This window comes from Lacerta agilis, chromosome 3, assembly GCF_009819535.1.
Source record: "Lacerta agilis isolate rLacAgi1 chromosome 3, rLacAgi1.pri, whole genome shotgun sequence".
NCBI lineage: Eukaryota > Metazoa > Chordata > Lepidosauria > Squamata > Lacertidae > Lacerta > Lacerta agilis.
This window is the reverse complement of record NC_046314.1, coordinates 12,232,315-12,244,475: the sequence shown is the minus strand read 5'-3', so window position 1 is coordinate 12,244,475 and position 12,161 is coordinate 12,232,315. Positions and strand designations below refer to the sequence as shown.

General features: G+C 40.9%; 1 protein-coding gene across 1 annotated transcript in view; it reads right to left on the bottom strand.

The window, feature by feature from the left end:
* The window catches only part of ANKEF1 (ankyrin repeat and EF-hand domain containing 1), a 32,092-nt gene extending 25,137 nt beyond the window's left edge, over positions 1-6,955 (bottom strand). The window contains exon 1 of the mRNA XM_033145361.1: positions 6,806-6,955. Coding sequence (XP_033001252.1) covers positions 6,806-6,955 — 150 coding nt within the window. The remainder of the gene's footprint in view (positions 1-6,805) is intronic.
* Positions 6,956-12,161: the final 5,206 nt, after the last annotated feature.

The following is a 12,161-nucleotide window of genomic DNA, read 5'->3' as shown; positions in this document are numbered from 1 at the left end:
TTGCCTGTGGTACCTGAGCCCATATGCCTGTTGTCTTTGTCATGGAGTTTTCTTGGCAGGGATACTGGAGTGGCTACGGTGCTGGAGGAGACTCTTGAGAGTCCCATGGACTGCAAAAAGATCAAACTTATCCATCCTTAAAGAGATAAGCCCTGAGTACTCACTGGAAGGGCAGATCCTGAAGTTGAGGCTCCAGTACTTTGGCCACCTCATGAGCAGAGAAGACCTCCCTGGAAAAGACCCTGATGCTGGGAAAGAGGAGGGCACAAGGAGAAGGGGACGACAGAGGAGAGATGGTTGGACAGTGTTCTCGAAGCGACTGGCATGAGTTTGGCCAAACTGCGGGGGAGGCAGTGAAAGATAGGCGTGCCTGGGCTGCTCTGGTCCATGGGGTCACGAAGAGTCGGACACGACTGAAGGACTGAACGACAACAACGGAGCCCATAGAAAAGGGCATGGGGAAAACAAAAATTTGCTGCTAGAGACAGAATTCCTGATCAAATTTGTTTTTTTCTTCATGTGTATGTATGCAAGGGTGTGTTTTTTTAAAAGGGTTAAAAGCAGAAACAACCTTGCTGGGTTGTCAGAGCCCACTGAGCTAAGTCACTGTTGCAGTGTTTGCAAATGATCCACAAAGGCTGGATTAGAAGGAACCAACTTTTACTTAGGAGTGTGTGCTGCGCCAAGCTATATACAAAACGGAAAACCAGTAAGCCCTTCTTGGCTTCCTTTCCCCGCAGGTGTCACGTGGAACTGATTCCACCCGCATAACCACTTCTAAATCACTTTTGTTCAGATTTATTTAGATTTCTTTATTGTCATTGTCGAAGTACAAGTACAACGTTGTACAAGTGCAATGAAACTGAATACCACCCCTTAAAAAACAAGACAAAAAAACAACAACACTTTTTCTTCAGACACACATGCATATGCATACACACCCCATCACAACTCTCCAAGGTCCTATTATCTGGTTACAGCATTTAAGACTGGTTTATAGCTCTGGGGTAGAACTATTTTTTAATCTATTTGTTCTTGCTTAATTGTTCTATATCTCTTGCCTCAAGGCAGTGGTGCAAAAATACTATATCCCGGATGAGATGGGTCCTGTAAAATATTGTTTACTTTTTTAAGGCAGCGGGAACTGTATAGTTCTTCCAAAGATGGGAGAGGGTGACCAATAATCTTTCGGGCTGTGGTTATGATCCCATTACAACTGTCGCTTAGTAGAAGGAGTGAGGCAGCAGGGAGGCTGGTGCAGTGCAAACGCACTGGCAGGAGTTCCAAATTATGTTCTTAATCTCGTACACCACCCTGGGATCTTTGGATGGAAAACGCTCAGTAAATGTTTGTTTCTAGAAAGTGCCTTTGTACAGGGGTTCTTTACCTTACATCTTTCTACCCCGTTCATTTCAGTGGAAAAGAAACACCATACCAAAATGGTAGCAGTTGTGTGTGTGGGGGTGTGTGTAAAATAATCAGTTATGATTCATTTGTGGACTGAAAGCAACAACAGCAGTGAATACTTATTGCTTTTGCTGCATTGGTTTTTCAGTCCAGACATGGGACGAAGAAGCAAACATCAAAATTTTCCACGCCTGTTTCTGCTGGAATTGTCCAGTATCCTTATTTTCTTATTTTCTTTTTTATTGAGTTTTATTAATACAAAAAGAGGAAAAAGAGAAAGTACATTCTACCAAAACAAAAGCACACAAAATACACTATTATTTACACAAACATAAATTCTCCCCCCTCCATTCGCCTCCCACCCACCACACCCTCGACTTCCCTCCACCACCACCACAACTTCCTTATTTTAAAAATTCTATATGATCCTTGCACTCTTTAGATTTTGAATTTTTTTATCTCTTATAACATTCCTAGATAATGTTGTTCTTTCCGCCTTACTCCTTTAATCTAAACATATCAACATATTCTTTTGGGAACCATATTTGTCCATATGTTCTTCAAAGCATTGCCATTTAGTCTAAGTTTTTGGTTTGGCTGCATTCTGATATAGGAAGTCAGCTTTGCTTATTTCTATGAACTCGCTTAGTTTACACAGCCAATCATTTTTTACTGGTCTTGCCTCACTCTTCCATTTGCTGGCAAAAGTTATCCTGGCAGCTGCTGTGGCATATAAGAAAATTCCTTTCTTTTTCTGTGGTATATCTTTCCCCAATAAGCCTAATAATATGCCTCTGGTTTCTTTTGTATAGTTTTTTTTTTGAGTTCTTCATCATTCATACCCCAGTAGGCCTTGGGTTTTTCACAGTTCACCAGGTGTGGAACAGTGTTCCTTCCACTTTCCCACATTTCCAGCATAAGTTGGACTTGAAAACAAGGGCTTACTTTTACACCTGCAACATCAGTCATATAGTTAATTCAAAACAGTGTATATGTGTCCAGTCTTCCTCTCTCTGCTACTCAAGCACACACATAGCATCTACCAGATTGAAAACTATTTCTTTTTCTTTAATTAAAATAGCTTTATTTAATTTCAGACTTCTAAAATATAACCATATCAAATCAACCAATAGAAACAAATAAACAAAAAACAACAACTCCAAAAGAGTTTATGTCCATAATCTAGACATAATAATCCACGAAAAAAAATATTTGAAAAAACAAAACACACAGAAAAACCAAAGAATTATAAATAACAATTAAAAATTGACTTCCAATTGTCTGTATATCGCTTCCCTTAATAATGAAACAAAACTTGCTATACCTTATACAATGATTGAAAAATATATAACTAAATAAATAGCTCACATTTTAATATAAATCTCCCCACATATATCTCAATCTAAGCAAATCACCAAATCCATTCTTATACCTTCTTTTTTTCAGATAGTCTTCCACATATTTCCACTCAGCCTTAGATCTTTGTTTGGATATATTTCGAATTGCTGCCGTCTTCTTAGCCAAATTCATGAATTCCACTAATTTAATCAACCATTCTTGAATTGTGGGAATTTTCTCCACTTTCCAATTTGGGCTATGAGTAACCTGGCTGCTGCGCACGCATACAAAAGAGTATTTTTCCTATCCTTCGGAATATTTTCAGGAGTTATACTTAATAAGAAGACCTCTGGTTTTTTCCGAAATGTACACTTAAGCATCTTCTTTAATCTTTCGTATATTTCACTCCAAAAACCAAAAATCTTTGAACATTTCCACCAGCAATGAAAATAACTGCCTGTTTTTTCATGGCACTTCCAACAATCCATCGATTGCGTCTTAGAAATTTAAACTATTTCTTGACTCATCTAGTTAATTTCAAGACTCCATCTATTTTGGGGGCTAGGGTAAGAACAGCTGCATTAGCAAAAAGGGGGAGTATGTAGAGGAAAATGCCACTCACACCCATTTTTTTTTTTTTTTTTTTTTTTTTGCCATGGCTAGATGCCATAGTAACACTGGAGGAGAGAGGAAGTTACTTTCTGTTGCAGCACTGAAATATTCTGCTCACAGGGCTTGTTTGGGGTTTTTCTTTAAACTCCTCTCTCCAAATTTCAGGTGATATGTGCTGCGGTTGCTATGACAACCTTGCACTTTTGTTTCCTGCATAGATTTTGGATCACGTGCCCTGCTTTGTTTTGGCGCCTTTGGGAGTTTGTCGGCAGCTGAAGCAACTCTCTTTCGATTCAGGCAACCTGCAGGGATTGCCTCTTATATTCCTGCTATTACCGGTTTAGTCATTTGCAGACCATTTGTTTTTTTGATGGGCTTGGGAGAGGGCTTCCCTCATCCGGCTGCCCAGCAGAAGGATCATGAATCTAGTCCCCATTAAGATTGTGACATTTGATCTATGCAAACATGTGTGTTGATTAAAATACCATGCAAAACTAATGCCTGGCATGGTCATCAAGCGATCATATTTTATCCAGAGAAGACTAATGGTCCATCTAGCTCAATAGTGCCTAACTTGACTGGCAGTGGATTTTCAGGAACCAGGTTTTGTTATTTACTGAGTATCCCCAGGATAGACTGAAATTCGTGATCAATTCAGCCCCCAGAAAAGTGCAATAGGATTGTCCCAACCCATATCCAATTGCCTAGTGGAAACCCCCTGTGTGTTAAGGTTGCTGCCACTGTGTCACAGCTTGGGTTAGTGATCTCAAGACTGTGACATCCAGTCTCAGGGCCAGATTGTTATGGTTGTATTCAACTACGTCCTATTCGGAGTAGACTCATTAAAATCAACAAAACTGAAGCTAGCCATGCCCATTGCTTTCAAAGGTTCTACTGAGAGTGTGACTTAGAAACAGGACTGGAGGAAAGGCAGCTTTGCTCTCATATGGCAAGCTCTGGTCTGTAGTGAAAGGGGAAGTGATTCAAAGGAGTGTGCATAAACACAAACACATATCTCACCTATATAATAAAATTGTAAGACCGTCATCACGCTGCAATTCCTGCAGCTGCCAACTAGAGGGCCTTGAGAGCAGTCCAGCGGGCAAGCAAGCAAGCAAGCATGTAGGTGAGGTGTTTCAAGGAGAGTGGAAGGTGCTACAAAGACCTCTCTGAAGCACTCTCCTCCTCCATTGGACATCACTGAGGCAGTGTTTAAGGAGAGGGCGCTCCAGAGAGTGGTTCAGCAAAGGGATTGGTAGGTGGGCAGGCTTGGCAAGCAAATCAAGCAGGGGTGGCAGACCCTGGTACATGCATACATACATGTATCCCAATTAGTTCACACCCCACACCAGCAGCAAGTCATATCATTCACATCATTGCAATGTGTTCTGTTAACCTTAACACCTGCTGAATCAGTAGTGTTCCCACTGAATGAAGACATTGAACATTTTATGCACAGTGAAACCACTGTAGCTATTTTGAGAATCCTCAGAACCCTTTGCTTTGTCACCAAATCCTTTGTGAGCTGGAGTGGTGGGAAATCTTACTATCAAAAAAAGGTTTCCCCTTCCATATCAAATCCTAACAGCAGGCCCTTGATCTAGAATAACTCCAAATGACTAAATTATCCTTCTCTGGTGTTATATGAATGTTAAGCCAATTGTTATAATATTTGAAATTGGGAAAGGTGTCATTAGTGGCTTAGGAAATTAGGCCAACTGGCAACAAGCTACATAAAGTGTATTGACTTCCCTGATATACTGGGTATACTTTTCTCTTCATGGTGTAGGCAGGAAGAATAGAGGTATTTCCTACCTTGAAAGAAAAGGCTAATATTAGTGCCTTGTACATTAATACTAGTGGGGGCGCTGGTGGCGCTGTCATCTAACCACTGAGGCTCTTGGGCTGCCGATCGGAAGGTTGGCGGTTCGGAATCCCCCGCGATGGGGTGAGCTTTCCGTTGCTCTGTCCCAAATCCTGCCAACCTAGCAGCTTCAAAAGCACACCAGTGCAAGTAGACAAATAGGTACCACTGTGGCGGGAAGGTAAACGACATTTCCATGCGCTGTTCTGGTTTCCGTCACGGTGTTCTGTTATGCCAGAAGTGGGTTTAGTCATGCTGGCCACATGACCCGGAAAGGTGTCTGTGGACAAAGGCCTGAAGCGAGATGAGGCCAAAACCCCATAGTCGCCTTGACTGGACTTCAGGGAGCCTTACCTTTAATAATAATAATAATAAAATAATAATAATAAATAATAGCCTTTGGCCATGTTCTTTGGGTGTGTTTTTTAAGAACAGAAAGACCATTGAGGCATAAGTTTGCATGGGACTAGAACCCACATTGAAACAAGTGATACAAGAGTCACTTTCCTTTGTCTGGTGTGACAGACACCATACAAAGCTTTTACTCACAATGTATACACTCCACAACCCCCCTTTATCCATGTACACAACTGCCGACAACAGATGCATCATTCCCGAGAATTGGATGCTAGTTCAAGAAGGCCGATTGCCACCACAATAATTGCCGCAAGTCTCTTTGTTGTCTTTACCGCTACAGAACCACAGGCAATGCTTTTCTTTTTAAAAAAAACAGAAACACAGTATAGTATGTCCACAAGATGGCGCCTGAGACAGGGACATTTTAAAAATGTAGATCAGTTTTCTTTGGGTTACGGTTAATGCCCAAATAAACCATGTGTGCCCTTGAATTTCAGACTAACAAAGTAGAAATGGGTATGTGTGGTGGTCACATTCTGCCAAAATATGCATCATTCATTGCACTACGATGCAAATGGCATTTAGCGGTATGTATTTGGCAAGGCGGGCCCTCTTCCCTTTCAAATCTTGCCACAAAGAAGGTACACACACAGAGAGCATTCTCCAATTGCAGCCACACACACCACACACACACAAAATTTTTCTGTTTCAGAATTTAGAATATTCATTTAAGCAACCTTAAAATAGCAATGACTTCCCTTCTCTTTCCATGGTTCATTTTGCATAGCATAAATCCCTGCATATTTTATATAAACTAAACCATTGAGTATTCCAATTATTACTTCCATCACAACTTATTTACGCTGTTGAATTTATCTTAAAGCTGCCAACGTTTGCAAGTGTACACAATTCCCCCCCCCTATATTCAATAAACATTAAACATCTAAATCTAAATAACCTGATTTATACCCATTTCCATGCAAGGTATCGCAGCAACCACCATCAACAACCTGCTCAAGGACCTGCTCCGGTTAGCTGTATGCTGCACTCTTGTTGACTCTGCAATAGCCCGTCGTTCAACTGGTTTGAAGCAAAGACTATGTTTGGTTATTTGGGGGTTAAATATTTAGGAGAAAAACACAGTTTCTAGCATTTATAGAACCTGAGATATGAAGGAAATGGCTCGTGTGCTATTCTTCTCTCACGCTTTGGTGAGAAACAACTTACATCTGTCAGGAACGGACACCTGCACTGTGTCAGGATGTTTTTGGGCATACACGGCAGAACAGAGTTCCAAGCAAAGATGTGCTCTCCCAAGCCCACATTGCCAGCATATTCGCACTCATGTCTCAGCGACATCTGTGCTTGCTTGGTCATGTCCACAGAATGGAAGGTGCCAGGATCCCCAAGGATGTGCTATACAAGCAGCAGTGCTTCAGGCACCAGGCCTGTTGGCAAACCAAATCTGAGTAACAGAGACATAAAGGTTGGCAACATCAACCCAAGGAGGTTTGCCTGGCTCCTTCATTAAATACCTTTAGGTGCCAGGCAAAAACATTCCTCTTTAACCAGGCCAGTGTGGTGTAGTGGTTAAGAGCGGTAGACTCGTAATCTGGGGAACCGGGTTCGTGTCTCCGCTCCTCCACATGCAGCTGCTGGGTGACCTTGGGCTAGTCACACTTCTTTGAAGTCTCTCAGCCCCACTCACCTCACAGAGTGTTTGTTGTGGGGGAGGAAGGGAAAGGAGAATGTTAGCCGCTTTGAGACTCCTTTGGATAGTGAAAAGCGGGATATCAAATCCAAACTCTTCCTCTTCTTCTTCAAATCCAAACTTAAGTTTCTCAGAAAGTGGTATTCAGTGGCGTGGCTCTCCAGTGGGGAAGAGTCAGGTCTTGCTTCCGAGCATCTTGTAGGCATCTGATTGGCCACTGTCAGAATGGGATGCTGAATCAAATGGACCTTTCGGTCTGATCAAGCAGGACTCTTCTGAAAGGTTGGTCTGCCGCTGGATCTTGATGTGCTCCAAAGTGCTAAAAATAAAATCTAAGGTTTTTCTTCATCATCTGAAATGACCCACTGAGGTTTGAAACCGGAATTCTTTCCAGGATTGCAAAGCGATGTTTGACAGGCATCCAAAAAGCATGGCTGCTAAATAATGAATAGCACAAAAGCAGCTAAGTGCTGATATGACAAAATGCCTCCTTCTTTCTCCTTGAAACATCTAGATACCACCTCGTCATACACTCGAGGCAGCTCACGACAATAATTAAAATTGCAATGCAGCTACAAAACTACATGGGCACCTTTCAGTAACTTAAGCATGCAAAACTGTCCAACCTCAGCTGTATCCATGCAGGTAAAATTGTTGGCATCTCTTTACACAAATCAGATTTACCGGTAGAAATCTAACTTTCAGATTTAGAAAAGTAATTTTCAGTAACTTTCAGTAACTAAGCGTGCAAAACTGTCCAACCTCAGCTGTATCCATGCAGGTAAAATTGTTGGCATCTCTTCGCACAAATCATATTTAGCAAATGCATTACAGGCTCTTAATGAAACCAGGGCATTGTCTTCCCATCCACATCTAATTCATAAAGCTTTGTCATGGGCTAAGCCTGTGATTTATTGCAGCATATAGGGTTTTCCCATTTTTTTCTGAAAACAGGAGTCAACATATCCTTTCCCTGACCCCCATATTTTTAAACCTACCAAATAATTGAGGTTTCTTTTGCATATCTGAAGAGGTGAAGAGGTTTCCAGGGTGTTTGTCCATGTGAAATCCATTACAAGTCTAATTTCTGCCCAATTCAGATGGACTCTTGAATTATGTCACATTAAGCCTAGAGGTATGTGCAAGCATGGTGAGAAAAGAAGCTGCAATCCATCGCATTCTGCAGAAACAACATTAATATTCACTTACAATCATGTTCATGTTGCCCAGCAATTGTTGGCGTGCTACATAAAAAAGCAACTCAGCTAAATATGGTAGCACATAAATGGTCCATTATGTTGTAAATCTAGTCTCTGTTTCTCCCTTTGGAATTACGGAGGGGTGAACCTTGTCAATTTCAGTTTCTCTCGGTTTGCCCTTTTTCTGATCGAAAATTCAGTTCATCACATTTCTTCACCAGTTTGCATTTCTTTTCTTTCTTTCTTTCTTTCAAAAAAAAGTCCTTGTGTAAATTCATCAGCACATTTCCTTAGTAGACACAATTTTGTGTGGCATTCAGACTAATATTGGCATTTTGGCAAGCAATTCTCCCTATATGCATTTGATATTTTATTTTCACAGTTGCATTTTTACGCACACCTTGCCACTAATATACACATCTTCATACACAATTTGTTTCACTGTGGGACAGCATCACAACATTTGGAGAAGTGTGAATTCCGACCAAGGTTGAATGGACACAATTCAAATCATCTTGGACTGGACCAGGAGTGGAGGAGAGAAGAATCTGGCAAGGCGAAGGACTGCTAATTACATCTGCAGGAGTTTATATTTGCGACTTTGTTTTTAACTGTGGGCGAAGGAAAATAATCCCCAGAATTTTAATGGCAGAGATAAATGGTGGAGCAGGCATCTTGTCGGGAAGTTATTTATAGCCCAGCAACTCCTTGAGGAAAATAACAGAATGGGGAAAACCAGAGATTTGTTCAAGAAAATTGGAGATATGAAAGGAAGATTTCGTACAAAGATTACCACAATTAAGGACAAAAGTGGAAAGGACCTAACAGAAGCAGAAGACATCAAGAAGAGGTGGCAAGAATACACAGAGGAATTATACCAGAAAGATACGGAGGTGTCATACACCCCAGGTAATGTGGTTGCTGACCTTGAGCCAGACATCCTGGAGAGTGAAGTCAATGGGCCTTAGAAAGCCTTGCTAACAACAAGGCCAGTGGAAGTGATGATATTCCAGCTGAACTATTAAAAATTTTAAAAGATGATGCTGTTAAGGTGCTACACTCAATATGCCAGCAAATTTGGAAAACTCAGCAGTGGCCAGAGGATTGGAGAAGATCAGTCTACATCCCAATCCCAAAGAAGGGCAGTGCCAAAGAATGCTCCAACTACCGCACAATCGCACTCATTTCACACGCTAGCAAGGTTATGCTTAAAATTCTACAAGGCAGGCTTAAGCAGTATGTGGACCGAGAACTCCCAGAAGTGCAAGCTGGATTTCGAAGGGGCAGAGGAACCAGAGACCAAATTGCAAACATGCGCTGGATTATGGAGAAAGCCAGAGAGTTCCAGAAAAAACATCTACTTCTGCTTCATTGATTATGCAAAAGCATTTGACTGTGTCGACCACAGCAAACTATGGAAAGCTCTTAAAGAAATGGGAGTGCCTGATCACCTCATCCGTCTCCTGAGAAATCTGTATGTGGGACAAGAAGCTACAGTTAGAACTGGATATGGAACAACTGATTGGTTCAAAATTGGGGAAAGGAGTACGACAAGGCTGTATATTGTCTCCTGCTTATTTAACTTATATGCAGAATTCATCATGCGAAAGGCTGGACTGGATGAATCCCAAACCGGAATTAAGATTGCTGGAAAAATATCAACAACCTCAGATATGCTGATGATACTACCTTGATGGCAGAAAGTGAGGAGGAATTAAAGAACCTTTTAATGAGGGTGAAAGAGGAGAGCGCAAAATATGGTCTGAAGCTCAACATCAAAAAACTAAGATCATGGCCACTGGTCCCATCACCTCCTGGCAAATAGAAGGGGAAGAAATGGAGGCAGTGAGAGATTTCACTTTCTTGGGTTCCATGATCACTGCAGATGGTGACAGCAGTCACGAAATTAGAAGACGCATGCTTCTTGGGAGAAAAGCAATGACAAACCTAGACAGCATCTTAAAAAGCAGAGACATCACCTTGCCGACGAAGGTCCGTATAGTTAAAGCTATGGTTTTCCCAGTAGTAATGTACGGAAGTGAGAGCTGGACCATAAAGAAGGCTGATCGCCGAAGAATTGATGCTTTTGAATTATGGTGCTGGAGGAGACTCTTGAGAGTCCCATGGACTGCAAGAAGATCAAACCTATCCATTCTCAAAGAAATCAGGCCTGAGTGCTCACTAGAAGGACAGATCCTGAAGTTGAGGCTCCAGTACTTTGGCCACCTCATGAGAAGAGAAGACTCCCTAGAAAAGACCCTGATGTTGGGAAAGATGGAGGGCACAAGGAGAAGGGGACGACAGAGGATGAGATGGTTGGACAGTGTTCTCGAAGCTACTAACATGAGTCTGGCCAAACTGCGAGAGGCAGTGAAGGATAGGCGTGCCTGGCGTGCTCTGGTCCATGGGGTCACGAAGAGTCGGACACGACTGAACGACTGAACAACAACAACAACTCCTTGAACAACAGAAGGAATGTTTTCAAAGGAGTGGAATGTGAATGGACAAAGGACAGTGGCAATAATTATCTCTATGCTCCAGGTTTGGGAACAGAGTGCTGGAAGGACAACACTCGTGAAATGGATATCTATATGTTTGCGAAACAACAAAGGTGCTGATTTCAAGGGAACAAGAAAGGTCAGCTTTGAAAATGGATTAAAATTAACAGAAGGATGAGAAGGTGATTAAAGAAGAATGAAGTGGCAATATCAGGAAGCAATGGACATATGATTGTAACAGGAGCGGGAAAACTATGTTTTTAATTTTTTTATTAAACCTTAATAATTTGGATCAATTTGTTATAATTTGGAAAACTATATATATATATATATATATATATATATATATAAATTTCTTTTTTTTTTTGCAAATATATTTTTATTTTTCATCAACAAACAAATACAAACATATTCGTCATATAAAGTTTTACAATACTACACAAACTCCGCCGAGTTTTTTGACTTCCTTCCTTCCCTTCTCTGGTTTTCTAGTTTTCATCACTCCCTCGCTTTACCTTCTTTCTCACATGTTTTGTTATCTTATTGTTATCATTTCTATCTATACATTTTTGTCCTGCTGCAAGAATTCCATCAAACCTGTAAGTGCTTACAAATTTTTACAATCTTTCATATAATCTAAGAATTTACCCCATTCCAATTGAAACCTTTGATCTCTTTGCTCTCTTATTTTCCCAGTTAATTTCGCCAATTCTGAATATTCCAATAATTTCCTTCTCCAATCATCTACTGTTGCTAAATCTTTTAATTTCCAATTTTGCGCCAGTAATATCCTTGCTGCTGTGGTGGCGTATAGGAAGAATCTTTGATCTTTCTTTTCAATCTCTTCCCCAACTAAACCAATCAGGAAAGCTTCCGTTGTTTTTTTGGAAATGTATATTTAAATATTTTCTTTAATTCATTATAGATTGCTTCCCAATAGTGTTTAATTTTATCACATGTCCACCACATGTGGTAGAATTTCAGAGGAGAGCTGCATTTTGTTTCGGGAATTGCAGGTTAAAATGCAAGCTCTGGCGATTTTCTCCTCATCCCTATTTGCAACGGGTGGTTTTCACACATTCAAATTCTGCATCTGCACGGGTCCGAGAACAGAAGGAGGAGACGGTGAAGGAAGATTGGAGTAAATTTAAAGTATACTTTAAAAAATATTGTAA